Source organism: Copidosoma floridanum, unplaced genomic scaffold, assembly GCF_036245765.1.
Source record: "Copidosoma floridanum isolate Cflo_tuat_1 unplaced genomic scaffold, Cflo_Japanese_pri ptg000012l, whole genome shotgun sequence".
Classification (NCBI taxonomy): domain Eukaryota; kingdom Metazoa; phylum Arthropoda; class Insecta; order Hymenoptera; family Encyrtidae; genus Copidosoma; species Copidosoma floridanum.
Window position 1 is genome coordinate 2,289,854 of NW_028321889.1, and position 17,007 is coordinate 2,306,860.

The 17,007-nt window shown below is 39.3% G+C and overlaps 3 protein-coding genes across 8 annotated transcripts; 1 reads left to right on the top strand and 2 right to left on the bottom strand.

Moving 5' to 3' along the window:
* Window positions 1-4: 4 nt before the first annotated feature.
* olf186-M (Ki-ras-induced actin-interacting protein-IP3R-interacting domain olf186-M) lies at window positions 5-16,185 on the bottom strand. Of its 5 annotated transcripts, none has more exons than XM_089590379.1 (6): window positions 6,819-7,087; window positions 6,180-6,202; window positions 5,507-5,846; window positions 4,142-4,425; window positions 2,068-2,316; window positions 5-1,588 (listed from the first exon to the last, which is right to left on the bottom strand). In XM_089590379.1, the coding sequence occupies exons 2-6, from the start codon at window positions 6,187-6,189 to the stop codon at window positions 858-860; spliced, it is 1,614 nt and encodes a 537-aa protein (XP_089446505.1). In that variant the 5' UTR covers window positions 6,190-6,202; window positions 6,819-7,087; the 3' UTR covers window positions 5-857. The 5 variants fall into 5 exon arrangements, with proteins under 5 accessions (XP_089446505.1, XP_014207247.2, XP_089446506.1 ...); XM_014351761.3 differs by having other exon boundaries at window positions 4,142-4,440; XM_089590380.1 differs by lacking the exons at window positions 6,180-6,202; window positions 6,819-7,087 and adding an exon at window positions 16,072-16,185 and having other exon boundaries at window positions 4,142-4,440.
* On the top strand, window positions 10,542-11,906 carry LOC106638534 (18S rRNA aminocarboxypropyltransferase). Its single transcript, XM_014351768.3, has 4 exons — window positions 10,542-10,720; window positions 10,803-10,969; window positions 11,049-11,436; window positions 11,509-11,906. The coding sequence occupies exons 1-4, from the start codon at window positions 10,612-10,614 to the stop codon at window positions 11,700-11,702; spliced, it is 858 nt and encodes a 285-aa protein (XP_014207254.2). The 5' UTR covers window positions 10,542-10,611; the 3' UTR covers window positions 11,703-11,906.
* Window positions 12,023-14,644, bottom strand: LOC106638533 (facilitated trehalose transporter Tret1-like). 2 transcript variants are annotated; one of them, XM_014351767.2, is made up of 4 exons: window positions 14,441-14,644; window positions 14,092-14,294; window positions 13,602-14,012; window positions 12,023-13,526 (listed from the first exon to the last, which is right to left on the bottom strand). In XM_014351767.2, exons 1-4 carry the CDS (start codon window positions 14,455-14,457, stop codon window positions 12,652-12,654), a joined length of 1,506 nt encoding a protein of 501 aa, XP_014207253.2. In that variant the 5' UTR covers window positions 14,458-14,644; the 3' UTR covers window positions 12,023-12,651. The 2 variants fall into 2 exon arrangements, with proteins under 2 accessions (XP_014207253.2, XP_089446436.1); XM_089590310.1 differs by lacking the exon at window positions 14,441-14,644 and having other exon boundaries at window positions 14,092-14,375.
* Window positions 16,186-17,007: the final 822 nt, after the last annotated feature.

Below are 17,007 nucleotides of genomic sequence, written 5' to 3' on the forward strand. Positions count from 1 at the left end.
GTAGTAATCACACATCATCTTTGATATAAAATGTAGGTACACAGCAACTAATTGAAATTATGCTATTATGTACTGTAAGAATCAAAAAAACATTTTGAAGTGAAATTAAACTTCCTTAGTTAACGAGTTTTGGTAAGAAAATATTCACAATAGGATAAAACTATCAAACATTCACTTAATGAGTAGTATTTGAGGTTATTATTTAAAGCTTTGACAAAAATTTGAAAATTGAATGTGCTAGCTTTAAGCTTTGAAGAAAATATGGATAAAATTGCTGAAGTTGATTGTACAATACAATTTTATACAATTAGTTAACTACGTATTGACGTGTAGTGTAGGTATAGGCTAACTTCAGATCATCTTACAAAAATGTTTAGTCTAAAAAAAATTTTTTTATGAAAGGTGACATCTATGATATCTTTATTCTCTTTATCGCAAGAGCAACAATATAAAATATAACCATGTTTCTCAGAAACACGTTTAAAATATATAAAAAATATCCAATCAAAATGTAGAGTGAAATCTCTAATCTAACAATCATAAACTATTCTAGTACTTTCTCGTGTTTTAAAGGGGAGACACCTTTAACTTCTAATTTTGGTCCTTTTTTTTAATGTTCGCATGTTTCATCCATTTAAACCGTCATGTCATCCGAAAACGTAAAATTGTTACTCTCAAGTAACGAATGCACGTCTAGGTAACAAAAAGTCTCATGCACATTTTCAACCATACATATGTACTCAATAATTCATTATACACTTCGAAAGGCCATTGAGGAATAATCACGAGTTTTTGTATTGAAAGTTGGCACTAGAGGAAGGGAATACACGGACGATAGAACAAAAAAAAGAAGAGACTCAAAATCCGGGTTCCATCCTGACAGACAATACCGTGCTGAGCATGTCCCGGATCTCGGATATCTCTTTACGACTTTTGGCCACCGTGTCCTCAAGCTGTTTGTTCTTTTCTTTGACCTTCTCCATCTCGCGCCAACAACTCTTGTCAATCGTCCTTCTATGACAGTCAGAGCTCTCGTCCTCCAAGTCTTGGATTTCAAGCTTACCACAGTGAGAGCATGGGCTGTGCCTCGATTTTTCTCTCCTATCTTCGCTTTCCTCTTCCAGAGGCACAATCCCATCATCACCCGGCGTTTCCCGTATTTTGGCCTGACGTTTTAGGCTTCTTTTTCTCGATGTAGAGGATTCAGTGCTGCTGCACCTCCTGTACTGCAAGACACCATCACTGTGCCGCCTACCCTCTTGTTCCCAAAAAGACGACATCGAAGAGTCATCGTTCGAACCCTCGCTCACTCGCCTGGATATTTCATCTTCCCTGCAATGGTGACCTCCGCCGATGGAGGGCTCGTGCGATGTGTGAACGTCGTCATTGTTGTTGGTGTTTCCATTGACTTTCATTGGAACGACCGTCTCGGTGGAGTCCCCGTTATTTTTGAAGTCACTCAGACATTTGTGCTCAGTCGTCGTGATTGGTCCCGTGGTTTCCATCGTGTTCTCTGCTTCTGTGTACTTCTCCTCCGAGGATAAGTCGATTAGGTCGCCGTCGCGTCCAAAGGCAAACGACCTCTGGCCTGCAAGGAAACATTACATCTTTAGAGCGAACAATCGCCATGACCAGTTTTTATATGACGTGCATCAGCCTAATATAATGTGATCTAGCAGTTTGTCTCGTGCTTTGTACATGACATTCGTGCGGACGAATCTAAGCTTTTCATCGTGAATTATTGATAATTTACTGGATGCGAAGCTCGAACGAATCGATGGATCATTAATAAATCAGTACTACTATAGGACTTGTAGTATTTTTTTGGCAAACGCTGCGAAAACTAAGAAGAAAAAAATAGGCAAAGCTTGTGTTGTACTGCAGATACACTGTTGTTTGAATTTACTTTTAAAAAGTGAAGCCGAATGCCGAAAGAAACGTCATCTCAAAACGTGCCATCGCACAAGTGAGCAAAGATTCCTTAAAAGAGAAAACAAATCTTGGTGATACCTTGATTAGCAAAGGAAAAAAAAAAAAAAAAAAAAAAAAAAACTCATCCATCCTTACCTATGATCATACGCTTGTTACGCATATCAGGACTGGTTGATCTTGGCCTGTCGAGGAACTGCCGGTTATCGGGTGACAAGACAGACAGCTTGCTGTAGTCCTGTTGCTGAGGAAGCAGATACGACTGATCCGAAGATCCACAGCCGCTGCTATTCTGCTGGAGGTAGGCATCGATCTCGTGGCTTTCGTGTTCTCGCAGCCGCTGCATGATTTTTTGCACAATCTCCGAAGGCGCTACGTAAGGTGAACCTGCAACAATCCCCAAAGGTCGTGAGAACATTTGTTGTTTATTTGGGATATGGCACGATGAAAGCATATTATACATGTTTATCCATCACATGAAACGCACACCAAATATATATGTAAAATCGATGGTATAACAATAGGAAAACAGTGCGTACCGGGAGCGAAAGTGTGAAAAACAAAACGCAAGCAGCAAATAAAAAACGTCGCAGTCTCGGTGAGTATAATCAAGGTAATGCTAATATAGATCACGAGATACTACTACAGCATAACAGGTGATGAAAAGAAAACCAAACAATACGAAATGTGTCAAATACACAATGCTCTTATCAAGTCGTGGTGTGGGCGAAAAAAAATCTAGAATATTCCTACTTGTGATTGTAATACTCACATAATGTTACTATTTTTTTGTTTTTTGTTTTTTTTTACATCTTTTGAAAGTAAGAAATTTTAAGGTTTTTTTTTTCATCCATAAATAAATGAGGTATGTATCACATTGAACATGAAAACATAAGTACAGCAAGCTCAAAGCATTGAAGCTCCGAGTTATATTTCACTGAGTGGTGATAATAGAAAATCGTCGTATTATGTGTAAGGGCACACAGAAAAAAAAACACAGGTGTTAAAAAAACTAAAATATTCGTGCACACACGTGAGCGGGGCATTTCGTGTTATGTTCAATTGTTCGCAGCAGAACGAGGATGTGGTGAACTTACGAAGGCACTGGGTCCGGAGTGTCGGCGACTCCGCGGCCGCCTCACACGGACCCTCGGGGCGCACATCTCGCTCCCTATAAAATTTTGAAACAGGTCGGTTTTCCTCCAGTTTCTTTTTTTTTCTTTTCGACTGAGTTGTGTACATATATTATATAGGGGCGGATCGATATGTTCTTGAATATTTTGACCGCATACGTTTGTTCCTCTGTTTCAAAGTAAAAAAAAAAACGGCATCGCCAACTCGATTTGTTTTGTTAATATATGGTTGGTTCGTTGGAGCGAGACATCGAAAGTTTCGTTAAAGATTCAAGGACGCGTCAATGCGATTCAATTGAAAGTGTTACGGAAAATTTTAAGATCAACGGAATGACCATTTTCAATACTGTTGTTATGCCTGTTTGAGTTACAAAACCAAATTTTACCGGTATGTTGCGGTAAAAAAATGTACGTTGGCCAAACGGTATAGTCGTAAAATCGACATTGCACCGCACGCAGTAGTACAAGATAATTTACATAACGAAATGTAACTTTACTCGGCGAGAAGAAAAATCATTGTTAGTGAAAACTTCATTCCAGTTTACGTAAGCAGTGCGACGCGTGTTTTTGATAAACAAAAAGTCAATGGCAAACATTTTTTTTTTTTTTTTTTTTTTTTTTTTTTTTTTTTTTTTTTTTTCGTTAAGGAACAAAAATTGCTCGATAAAACCACTCTCAAGACAAACAAAGGTCATTAGCGCAAGTATATATCGTATATTAGTGAGCGGATGACGAGTTGAATTGTCATTACTTGCCGTTGCCCGTGCGGTACGGTCAAAAGAGCTTCCTCTCGACCTCCTGACGCCCTCCGTCAGAAAATCAAAGAAAAGGACCAACACCTTCGATTCGGATTTTTTACTTCCTTGAAACATGATTTTTCATTTCATCAAAGATTCCAACACAATTACAACAAAATTATTTGTTCACACTGTCTCGAGAACCATATATTGAAAATTGGCTATTCAAAAGAAAATGTACATTCTTTTCCAATACCGTAAGCAGCTCCCCGCCACGCAGAGCCATCATCATCGTAGACGCACCTACAGTGAATGAATGAATATGTATAAAAGCACACCAACCTGTAAGTCCGCGATACCCGAGGGACGTCGAGTCGAGGCTCTCGTTGGTCTCCTGCTGGTGGCGCACGAAATCGTCGATGACGATGCCATCGAGCTTGGACGGCTGCAAAAAGCGCTTGGGTATCCGCGCGAGCGGCCCGCCGTCCTGGGGAGTGTTGGAGTAGCCGCCGAAGCCTAGGCTCATCAGGATAGCCTCGGGATCGGCTCGTCTCGATTCCAGCAGGCTCTCGACGCTGCTGCAGTGGCTGCTGTCCGACTGGAAACTCGGGTCCCGCGCCAGTGACCTACGGAGAGACATGCTATTTTTTTTTTTTTTTTTTTTTTTTTTTTTACACGTGTCAGAACAAATAGAGATCTTCGAGACTCTGCAAGCCGCGTGCAAGAGACTTTTCTTTTGTGCCTCGGGTTTCTTACTGGGTTCGTTATCATTTCGAAAAACAAAAAAAAAAAACCCGATACCTATATTACGTTACGCGAATTGCGCACACGCCAGCGATATATAGAACCTGCCGCGAAGATAAGAAAAATTGCTTGAGGTAGATGAACAAAAAAAAATTCACACGTGCGTAAATAATAAAAAAAGTCTCGCGTTTCGCCAAATTGGATTTTTGTCGATTTTTTTGTACGATCGTGGCCTGTCTGCGATCTTGGCTCGTTGAGTTTCTTTTCTTTTTCAAAAGTAGTTGTTCCGTATATATTTAGACAAGGACTGGACATATTTCAAAATAGGTCTCTGGAAATAGAAAAAAAAAAGTTGAATGGACTCGAGGGACGAAAATACGGTTTGTTGGCACTAAAATACTCGTGAAAACTCATTGGTACAAATCGTCGAGAATTTTTTTTTTTTGTAAACCAAATCACAAAAATATTCGTCAAAAAAAAAAAAAACCACGTGATAGTATTTCGGCATAAACGCAGTATCATCCGGTGTAGCGCCCACCTCAATTATGTATACTAGCTGTAGACACGAAAGCTTTGATTGACGTGCTCCACTCGCACAATGACCCACATGCGGAAGCTTTTATCTTCCGTTCTATTAATAGTACACCACCCTTTTTTCGATTTCAAACGCACAGGAGACAATTTTGTACAACTTGTTGAATCGACAAATTTCGCGTCGTTGACGATCAAAATAAAATCCGGCAACGTAATAAAAATCGTCGTCGCAGAGTCGTTGAACGCGAGGGATGGTCGACGAGTGCCAATTTGGAGCGGAGCCAACGTTCGAACTCAATACCGTTAATTACTTTGCTGTATACGCCTCCAACTGTTTGACCTGTTGAACAAATGAGCCGATCTCGGATGAAACACGACGATGGATCCCGGTGACGAACGAGAATTATGTTTTTGTGCAATAAAAGGTACCTCGTCGCGCTGGGACAACTGACGGCTGGTGATGAGGAAGGCACGGCGATCGGTGTCGAGACGGTCATGTCCGTGAAATGGTTCTCCTTGTTGTCGCCAGAGTCAAAGGACCGCGAGTCCTCGTCTTTGGCTCTGGTCTCGGTGGAGAGGCTCTGTTGTTTGGCTATTGGGCGAGGAGTCGTCGGAAGATTGCAATCGTCGCTTGATCGGTGTTTTATCGGTGACGGAAGGGAATCAACCCATTGTTGGACCGGACTGGCGGCGCCTCCTCGACGTCGCATGTCCCAGATACCGCGGAGCCAGTTTGAGACGCGTAGCACTGCCTCTTTGCCGATGTTTTCTGCCAGGACATGGGGGAAAATAATTATAATTTAATCGTTGCTACAACGGGGAAAAAAATCGAACGTGAAAGAATTTTGGGTGAATTACGTGGAGATGCAATAAATATATACTAGTGCAAGTTTTTGGTTATTTAATTGTCGTGATTAAAGCTCGAGTGGTGATTTAAAGTGACAAAAAGGAGATAAGGTAAATGGTAGTGAATTAATGTGTAGTATCTGAACTCAACAGGTGTGTGTCATCACTGCTTTGGCTCGGTAGAAAAAAAAAAAAAAAAAAAAAAAAAGGTAATAAATAAAAATAGTTTTCTGTAATACTAAGGTACAGGAAATACCTGGATCCATCGGTATGTCCTAGCTGCTTGAATAAATGAGCAAAAAATTTTAATTAAAAGCGCTACGCTCAGCAATAATTTGTGTTAGGTATTTAGGTTTCTATCATTTCATGAATATTCACTCGGAATTGAGTTTGTGTACCTTAAGAGTGCTTGCCAAATTCACACGAGGGAAAAACATTTTTTCCGGGACACGTTGTTCGATCTTATGTCGAAAGTTTTCTCTTACGAAAAAGTTTCGGAGCGGTGATGAAAAAAAAAAAAACAAAAAAAACGGTATGACAAGCTAAAAAAAATAGTGACGCAACCGTGTAATAATTTAAAGTATCGTATTAACTTTTTTTTTTTTTTTTTCTTTTTCCAAAGTATACCCAGAAATATTGTGATGTAATACGATACAAGAATATTTATGTCATGGAATTCTTAAGGCATTCTTTCTATAAATTATCCAAGTGTTTTGTATTGAATACCATATAGATAATTTTATTTTTCCATACCGATAATAAAATTTAAAAAAAATATGCACGCAAGAAAAGCTACTCTCACGTCTCCGAAAAAGAATTTAATTAAACATTGACGAAGCTTCATAATCTCTAAATAATAAGATGTAATAAGATGTAGTAAGTATAGAAGACAGACATGTCGAGGGATTCCCATCGATTCCAGTCAATCAGCGACACACAGAGACACACGGAGAGCTTTTTTTTTCTTCACTGTGCAAGTGTGCACTGCCACTGCTTCTTGATCAAAACAACATAACTATATGTATATAGCTTCTAGAAAAAAAACCAGCCACTTGCAACCCACACTTAAACAAAAAACACACACTTATAACATGCACGTCAGACACGCGAGTTAATAAAACACTCGTTCTCTGCTTGAAACACCGCACGACGACCACCCACCACCACCAGCTGTTTCGACACTGTCTGTATACGTAAAAAAAAAAAAAAAATGAGTACAATAGTTCTTAGAAAAGAAGAAAAAGAGAGCACATTCACGATGAGCCCGAGTAAAAAAGGAGCAAACAGTAATACGAGTAAGTAGGCACTGATGTGTTTGCAACACTTGTAAAGTAACAAAGTGTCGTTGTAGCTTACAACATATAATGAGTATTAAAATACAAAAAAAAATACGCGTCTTCATTCTCTTTCTCTCTATTACTTAAGTATTTTATAATATGCTATAGTCGCTACTCTTGACAAAAAAAAAAAAAAAGCAAAGCTTTTTAACCATAATATGACTGCAGTCACAATAACGACGACATCACCAAGGTATTTTCAATTACCTCTTTTCGCACTCCAAAAGTGAAAGCCTCCAACGAACCGCGTTTCCCTTTCAATGCTAAAAGAAATGAAAAAAACACGCCTGGTCAGCGACTCGCTAAGCGATGGACTGGAGAGTGAAGGCTTGTTGACGAAGGAGGTGGAGAAGCAAGAGGTGGAGGGCGAGGAGAGGGACACTTGTTAATCTCGGTTTCGCTCTTGGAGATCCATTCACGAGTTTCGTGTAAGAATTAATACATGTTTGTCGTGCATGGGAATGCATATACATACGACTTGCAATGCGCTTGCAGCAAAGAAAGCTCTTTTACAGCAGAGTGCATTGCAGAGAAAAAAACTGCGGAGTGATGCAACGTGAAGCAAAACAGAGCCAGGATCGGAGCGTGATCGGCTGGTACCCCGCGTTTGTTTTGCCACCCACAACCCACGTGTGTATAGTACACACTGGGTGTATTCCGCAAATGCTGCCAGCAGTTAAGTTACGTAGGTCGTGGTAACGCCGCATGGTCGGGCAGCGCTAGCGTCAACCTGTACTAACTGTCGGTGGGTTCCGCATGTCAACAAACTTTGATATTTTTTACTGTTTTCTATCCCATGCCATCTGATATTTCGGAGTTTGTTGACATGCGGAACCCACCGACAGTTAGTACAGGTTGACGCTAGCGCTACCCGACCATGCGGCGTTACCACGACCTACGTAACTTAACTGCTGGCAGCATTTGCGGAATACACCCATAGTCCGCAGGCTAAGTATACGTCCTTAACCGCCTTTTTCACTAACGTTTAGAATAATGATTGAGACAATCAATGATTGTATCATGAGTTTTTGTATAAAGTTCAATTTATACAAATAAGTTGGTAAATATAGGCACACATGATTAATATTTAAACATTTTAAGCTGTATAAATATATAACATAGATTCCAAATATGCATTATTACCGCTGGAATATGCTAACAAAACCAAATATCCGTCTTTCTCACCCAGCAAAATAATAGGTATCTGTATAATCCTGTATCAATTTATTGCACACATGCGAAATGTTCAATGACAGTAAACAATGACATAATTTCAAACTTTACTTTTAACTATTCATTTCACACGTAATTTTACAATTCAATTGATAAATTATTATTAATACAAAAGTATTAATATTCTTATAGGAGGTCGATTTTCAGGCAAAAGATTATTTGTAAACTTGCCGTAAACAGCACAGCCAATGTCAACTTTTTATTTTCTATCTACGCAACTAGTTGCGGCTGGTTTTAGCGTTTCAGATTTCTAAACTAAAAAGTGGCCCTAAAATTCTGAAGGAAAGCTTTAGATATTTTAGGCCCTAGAGCCATGTTGTCAATTATAAACCAGCCGCAACTTATTTGACAGATACAAAATGAAAATTCAACATTTTCTGTGCTGTTTGCGGCAAGTTTACAATTTATCTATTACTCGAAAGTATAAATATATAGGAGGTCAATATTCGTATAAAACATACACTGCAAACTTGCCGCAAGTAGCACAAACATCGTTAATTATTTATTTTGTATCTATTTCAAGAGTTGCGGCTGGTTTATAAGTGACTAAATGGCTCTAGGGCTAAGCTGCCTAAAGCTCTCCTTCAGAATTTCAGAAGCAATTTTTGGCCAAAAAAATCACGACCGCTAGATGGCGCTGATCCTAATGATTATTACTATACTTATACTAGAGCCATTTAATCATTTATAAACCAGCCGCAACTAATTTGATAAATACAAAATAAAAAGTGAACATTGTTCGCACTATTGGCGGCAAGTTTACAATTTATCTTTTACCCGAAAGTGTAAATATAAGGGAGGTCGATATTGGTGTAAAACATACACTGCAAACTTGCCGCAAGTAGCACAAACATCGTTAATTATTTATTTTGTATCTATTTCAAGAGTTGCGGCTGGTTTATAATTGATCAAATGGCTCTAGGGCTAAGCTGCCTAAAGCTCTCCTTCAGAATTTCAGAAGCAATTTTTGGCCAAAAAAATCACTACCGCTAGATGGCGCTGATCCAAATGATTATTACTACTTGTAGTAGAGCCATTTGATCAATTATAAACCAGCCGCAACTCTTGAAATAGATACAAAATAAATAATTAACGATGTTTGTGCTACTTGCGGCAAGTTTGCAGTGTATGTTTTACACCAATATCGACCTCCCTTATATTTACACTTTCGGGTAATAGATAAATTGTAAACTTGCCGCAAACATCACAATCATCGTTAATTATTTATTTTGTATCTATTTCAATAGCTGCGGCTGGTTTATAAGTGATTAAACGGCTCTAGGGCTAAGCTGCCTAAAGCTCTCCATCAGAATTTCAGAAGCAATTTTTGGCCAAAAAAATCACTACCGCTAGATGGCGCTGATCCAAATGATTATTACTATACTTATACTAGAGCCATTTGATCACTTATAAACCAGCCGCAGCTATTGAAATAGATACAAAATAAATAATTAACGATGATTGTGATGTTTGCGGCAAGTTTACAATTTATCTATTACCCGAAAGTGTAAATATAAGGGAGGTCGATATTGGTGTAAAACATACACTGCAAACTTGCCGCAAGTAGCACAAACATCGTTAATTATTTATTTTGTATCTATTTCAAGAGTTGCGGCTGGTTTATAATTGATCAAATGGCTCTACTACAAGTAGTAATAATCATTTGGATCAGCGCCATCTAGCGGTAGTGATTTTTTTGGCCAAAAATTGCTTCTGAAATTCTGAAGGAGAGCTTTAGGCAGCTTAGCCCTAGAGCCATTTGATCAATTATAAACCAGCCGCAACTCTTGAAATAGATACAAAATAAATAATTAACGATGTTTGTGCTACTTGCGGCAAGTTTGCAGTGTATGTTTTACACCAATATCGACCTCCCTTATATTTACACTTTCGGGTAAAAGATAAATTGTAAACTTGCCGCCAATAGTGCGAACAATGTTCACTTTTTATTTTGTATTTATCAAATTAGTTGCGGCTGGTTTATAACTGATTAAATGGCTCCAAAATTTGGAGTCAGATTGCAAGAAAAGTGTTGTTTTGTATGTACATTCATGCGTAGGTGGTGTGTTTGATGTGGGCGCAATCTAACCTTCAATTAAAAAAGGCAAAGGTGTCACAATGTCCGCAAAAGGCAAAAACAGAAATAGACACACCAGAAAGCGTCATGTCGTTGGAAAGGAGGAAAAGTATCGCCAGGAAAGGGATAAATCTGACAAGGAAGATTCTGGTGAGTCAATCTTTGTTTGATTCTGTTACGAGCTGTTTAACTTTACCAAAGAGCTTTACTTTTAATGATAAGTTTTTTTCAGAGCCAGAACAGGAATGGCCACTTGGTTTTACTGTAGCAATGTGGGATCTCGAACAGTGTGATCCTAAAAAGTGTTCAGGCAAAAAGCTGTCAAGGCATGGGCTGATGAAGACTCTCAAACTAGGAGCTAGATTTCCTGGTCTTGTTTTGACTCCAATGGGAACTAAGGCATGCTTTGATTTAGCTGCTTATCAAACATTAACTCTAAATTTTAACATATGCTTATTGATTTTACTGTTGGCTCTAGTGTGTTAGCCCAGAAGACAAACACATCGTCCAAGATAATGGCTGTGCAGTGGTGGACTGCAGTTGGGCCAAACTAGACGATACACCCTTTGATAGAATGAAGGCATCCCATCCACGACTCTTGCCTTTTCTCGTCGCCGCGAATCCAATAAATTACGGCAAAGCTTGCAAATTAAGCTGCGTAGAAGCAATAGCTGCCACGTTGATCATCACAGGCTTCCCAGAAGAGGCAGACCTCTATCTGAATAAATTTTCCTGGGGCCACTCTTTTCTTAAACTCAATGCCGAGCTGTTGGAAAGTTATGCGGCGTGCACGACCAGCGAGGAGATTATAGCTGCACAAACAAAGTTTTTGGTTAAGGCACAGCAAGAAAGGGAAGACAGACTGGGTAATTGTTTAACTATTGTTATTTATTTTCGCTACTTTTTACATAACTTAGTTAATGATGAATGCTTCACAGCTATGCCAGATTTTCCGCCATCAGAGAGCGAATCAGAAGATGATGAGAAAGATGAAGATAATGCCACGACTAGTAAAGAAAGTAGCAAAGAGGCTGAAAAGGTATTAGCAGCAGATAGCAAAAATACAAATGAAACAGAGACAGAAGAGATGCATAGAGAAAATTTGACGGATATTAACGAGGGAGTCGTATGATAGCGGTTTTAATTTTTTACTTGTTGGATTCTTGCTGATGTAAATATATTCTAATTTTGTTCATATTGTAACAAATCATGTTGAGATTATATATTAATTTATATTAGTGTTTATACGCGATCTTTGAAGGATAACGGATACATAAAAACGTACATCTCAAAATACGATTTATATGACCGTAAAATGAGCTCATAAAAGTTTTTCAATACAAACCAAAATTACTTTATGCCATTTAATTGAAAAAAAAAAAAAAAAAAAAAAAAAAAAAAAAAGATCGAATTCGAACTCAACGACAAATAAATCGATTTTTCGTCTTAACATTGGTATTTACTTATTATAATTAAACGTGTTTATATTAGCCTATTTACAAATCTTTTTTTTTTTTTTTTTTTTCTGAAAAATACTTCATCTGAAATCATGGAATTTCGCCCAATTATCAATTTGTGCGACTTATCACATGTTGTTTCAAGCCTATTAACAACACTTTATCGTGCCTAAAAGAAAACATAAGTACAGCTAGATTGGTAGAATATCTTAAAACTATGCAATTTTCAGTATGTACAATTCATTGACTGTTTCTAAAAAATAAACTTTTAGTAAAAATACAAAACAAAATCACTCCGACGCATCTTCGTGACATGAACTGGACAACAAAAAAAACAAGGAATAAGCGCGAATAGCTAAGTTGCAAATTTGGCGATGAGCGCAAATGCAACGCAACGCGCTTCTCTGAAAGACGTTTCAGCTTGGCTTGCAGTTTTGTCCAAACGCACGCAGATACAAATAAAATAAAAAAAAAAAAGAGACACAAGGCCAGACGTACGTACGAAAGAACTACAGCAATAGGAATGTTCTCCATCATTTACCACACCACTGGTATACCAGTTTGTGCATACAGATTTCGCAAAACACTACAAAATTCCAACACGCTTAGCCTGCCTTTCAAGGCTCAAGCAACCCGATAGACCTGCGTTTTACTCTGGATCTCGCAATCCTTGAAACTTCGAGCCTGAGCGTAATGCTCCTCGATCTCCATCAAAGTCTTTCCCTCTGTTTCGGGAATCATCCTGTACAGCAGTACGAAACCGAACGCGCTCATAACGCCAAAGAACAAAAACACTCCCTGGATCGTCATGTAATCAATCATGTACAGAAACTGCTTGGACATGATCATGGAGAATACGGCCCCGACGAACGACCCGACCCCCGTGCCCACGTTTCTGAACCTACTGGGGAAGAGCTCGCCGTTGAGCATGTTCACGACCTTGTCCAGACCAGCGGCAAAGGCGAACGTCGACGCGATTATCATAACCGACGGCAGGTACAGGTACACCTCGGCCTCGAGGTACTTGCGCGTCGTCAGGTGAATCGACACAGCGGCCATGAGGTAGGTGATCGCACCCGTGGCCAACGAAAAGAACATCAGCTTTCTCCTGCCCAACAGGTGGACCGTCGATATGCAGACTATGGCACCGGCGATGCGCAGCCCATCAAAGATCGTGCCAGCCATTTTTTTGTCCAACGGGGAGTTCAGTATTTTGAACAGCCTGATCGCGAACGTCTGGACGGTGTGACTGCCAACCAGCGCCTGTATCAAGAACGTCAGGCAGATGATCGCCAGGGGGATGTAGAATGACCGCTCTACGTAGAGTTTGAACATATTGGCCAGGCGGCGTCGGCCGGTCAATGAGCTCGTTGAGAGATCTTTCCTCGATTTTTGCTGCGTCTCCCGGAGCAGACGGAACTCGACCTCCACGTCTTCCGGCGTGGCCCAGCCTCGCAGCCATGCCAAGGAGCGCTCGGCCTCCTCGTATTTTCCCTTACCTGAAAGCCAAACAAGCCGATCTTGTAAGAAACGAGTTGGCGTTAGAGGACACTGGGTGATAAATCGGTACACACTCGCGAGCCAGTGAGGACTCTCCGGGAAGAAGAACATGGACACCAGTCCGACGATCGGGAAGGCCAGGTTTACAAGTACGATGGTCCTCCAGTGCAGCCAATTGTTCAACAGCACCGTGAAAAATTGGCCGAGGATCATGGAGAGGTTGGTGGTTGCCATGAAGGTGCTCCTCAAGTTAGGCTGGGAGATCTCGACGACGTAGGCGACGCCGGGTCCGAGGATCGTGGATATGTTGATGCCCACGATGGCTTGGGCGATCAAAAGATGCGCGGCGCTTCTCGCGTAGTAAAATATCACCCAGGAGGCTACGAAGAGCGACGAGCCCAGTAGCAGGGTAGTTCGGCTACCGATCAGGTGGGCCACTATGGCAATCGCTATGGCACCAACCGGTCCCGTGAAACAGTAGGCGCCTGGAAGGCAAATTTCGTATTTGGATGAACTTTTAATTAGATTAAAAAAAAACACGCGTGTGTGTACAAGTACACTCACCGAACCACGACTGGTACGCCAGGGACATCGGTATCTCGAAAGTCGTCTCGTTGTGAAACTTGCCGAGCAGAACAACCGTAAAGCCCAAAGAAGTGCCCGAGCTGAATTTGACAATGTTGAACACCAACACAACGAGGCATTGCGACATAAGATTTCTGACCTTTGAAATTCTCGTCGAGTTCTGGCCTCCTGGACGGCTTTCACTGTTAATACACGCATTCGAGTCAGCGATTAATCGAAATGAGAATATGGTCATGCGTTAAAATACATTTTTATCCATACAATTGATACTATTAAAATGAACAAAAATAAAATAATCTAAAAAAAAAAAAAAATAATAATAACTTACTTAGGCGAGGGATCCATAATCGTGAAAAAGAAAAAAAATCCGTACCACTGGTTACACGCTAATTTATGTAAGTTATGGTACACATGTATCAACGAATACTGAGAAATTCGCCTATATTTTACTGATAAAAATTGCTGAAAAAGTCACGTGACAACTTTCGTTGCTCCAGATGCGAGCGAGTTCAGATTGGCCAGCTTCTTCGTGCACATTGACCACTTTCTCTCTCGACAATATATACATATATATGTGTATATTTTGCCAATGCACATTGATAATTTAGATGTATCAGACAATCAGTTGTCAAACGATCGGTGTATTATCTGATTCCCGATTAAAAGCATCGATTGTAATTTACTCGCAAAATTTTAAACCTCGCAATCTCCAAAGACCTGCAAAGACTGCCGATGTCTGCAGTCGAACCGAACGTCATCGTGTCAAGGCACTGACTGAACTGCCATATCTGCTTAATAAGCCGAAAAAAACTACAGATACCGCAACAATTGTAAACACATTTCAGTCTCGCCGAGCTGACGAATATATCGGAAAGGCATGTATATATTTATGTACATCTACTGAGATTGCTATTCCATGCTCTCTCGTGCAGCGACTTTGCCGATCTCGAATTGTTTATCATAAAGCAACCGCCAAGAAATCGGCGTTTCTTCCTTTCAAGAGATTATGATGATTACTAGCATTATTGTTATTGTTTTATTTTAGTGCAGTGGTGGTAATATAATTTGTTATTACATAATCAACGCACAAACGACACCCCCAGACGGGTCTGTGCGGCTTACAATTATTATTATTTAGCTTGTTTTTATGAAAAAGGAAAAAAAAAAGAAACAAGCATTTGTTTAACTTTACATTATTGGATGTGAAGGGGGGCAAAATTATATGGTCTCGTGATTTTCGTGCTTCAAGAATGAAATTTCGTTATCTCGTCTTGTGCAGCAAAAAATATATATATATATGTAGTCACTGATAGTAAAATATCGTACGTTCGACACGTGAACTCTTCGTTTTCCACCTTAAAAAATAACTTATTATCACGTTGCACTTTCACAAAACTAAAAGTTTTTTTTTTTTCAAAAAAAATCTCAACCACGTGGTGCCGACGAAGGAGAGCTTGCAATTGGCGCTCTTGGCAATGGTAGTCGAACTGCGGCGGGACACAATCACTTTGAGGACAATTAATGCAACTTTACTCGTGTTCCTCGACTATTTTTTTATTTTTGTCATTATATTCCCCTTATAGTATTTATGGTGTACTGGTTGGAGCGTGTAAGAGATTTCAAGCATAAATATGTTATGTATTTTTTTTTCCATGAATCCATGTTTTTAAATATGGGTTAAGAGAGCTTACTTTTATGCGTGGGTGGATGGTGTTTACCAAAACTTTCATGATGTTGTGTAATCAATTATCAATATATACTGTATTGGAGGAAGAAGAAGAAAAAAAAAATTACATTCAGTATATGCTAACGTTACGTGTTTTGGAGCATCTTTGAATGAAATGATGATAATTTTAAGAGACCCTAACCTAAGCCATTCTATAGTGTGTCAATGGAGGAAAACAAAAGCAGCACTGTTACCTAATTATATTGCATTCGTAAATTAAATCATCGACTTACTCGAACCTGGACGAGTCAATAATTAATATCCCCGAATCTGAGTCCGCATTTCTCCACATATCGCGAATGGCGTTTTAACAGTGAAAGGAAAAATTATCTTATTTCGGAGTAAAGTGTTCCACACTATCGTATACTTATACTGTGAGAGGTGAGAGCCGTATGGCCGCTTATCTCATGCCGTAGGTATAAGTATACATGTGGCACTTGTAATACATTGCCCTCACCTCGGCAACTTGTAAAATAACTGTTTACTGTTTTGATTTACGTAATTGTCTGAAAAAGGTAAAGAAAACGATAGGTGCTGTAAAAACGATTCTTTTTTCGATGTTTGAAACTGTTCAAAACGAGGAAAAATCCAAAAATTCAGTTGTGGAATTCACATGTTTTAGTTTTATGGGATCAAAAACCGATTTTTCGCATTTACCTGATTTTTGGGAGGGACACTAGATCCAAAAATTTTACACCATTGCTGTTTTTTACGTATAGTATACCCATTTTTTAAGGCACATTAGCCAAATACTAAATTTGAGCACATAAATCGGTACAATTCGTTTTACCCTACAAAGAACCATAAGTAGTAGATTTTTGGATGCCAATACAATCGTTGGTTGCGTAGCATGAAAAAACATATAAAAACATATAAAAACACGCATGTATTTACAAATCGCGTTTATGCAACCATATAATTGTTGTATACCATACTACACTCGAGTAGGAGTAGCACTCGCTTTGTTACCGATTTCATCGACTTATGTAGGTATTAAAACATGTTCAACGTTATCGGTACAAAAAATATTGATCTACTTCCCTCAACACACCTGCAACTGTACCTCGAAAACAAAAACAACAAAAAAAAACAAAAAACAATAATAATAATAATAATTATTATTTGACAGATCTTGTACAACCATACAAAAGAAAGCGGATAATACGCAA

Bases quoted from the DNA above. Each gene is read 5' to 3' on its own strand.
- LOC106638533 (XM_089590310.1), bottom strand. From the start codon at position 14,347: ATGACCATATTCTCATTTCGATTAATCGCTGACTCGAATGCGTGTATT. The intron at 14,013-14,091 runs GTGAGTGTACTT...TTTGCCTTCCAG, and splicing joins GGCGTACCAGTCGTGGTTCG to GCGCCTACTGTTTCACGGGA. The intron at 13,527-13,601 runs GTGTGTACCGAT...TTTGGCTTTCAG, and splicing joins GAGTCCTCACTGGCTCGCGA to GTAAGGGAAAATACGAGGAG.
- olf186-M (XM_014351761.3), bottom strand. The intron at 2,317-4,141 runs GTTGGTGTGCTT...GGATTGTTGCAG, and splicing joins CGGGTATCGCGGACTTACAG to GTTCACCTTACGTAGCGCCT. The intron at 1,589-2,067 runs GTAAGGATGGAT...GTTTCCTTGCAG, and splicing joins TAACAAGCGTATGATCATAG to GCCAGAGGTCGTTTGCCTTT.
- LOC106638534 (XM_014351768.3), top strand. From the start codon at position 10,612: ATGTCCGCAAAAGGCAAAAACAGAAATAGACACACCAGAAAGCGTCAT. The intron at 10,721-10,802 runs GTGAGTCAATCT...AGTTTTTTTCAG, and splicing joins ATCTGACAAGGAAGATTCTG to AGCCAGAACAGGAATGGCCA. The intron at 10,970-11,048 runs GCATGCTTTGAT...TGTTGGCTCTAG, and splicing joins TGACTCCAATGGGAACTAAG to TGTGTTAGCCCAGAAGACAA.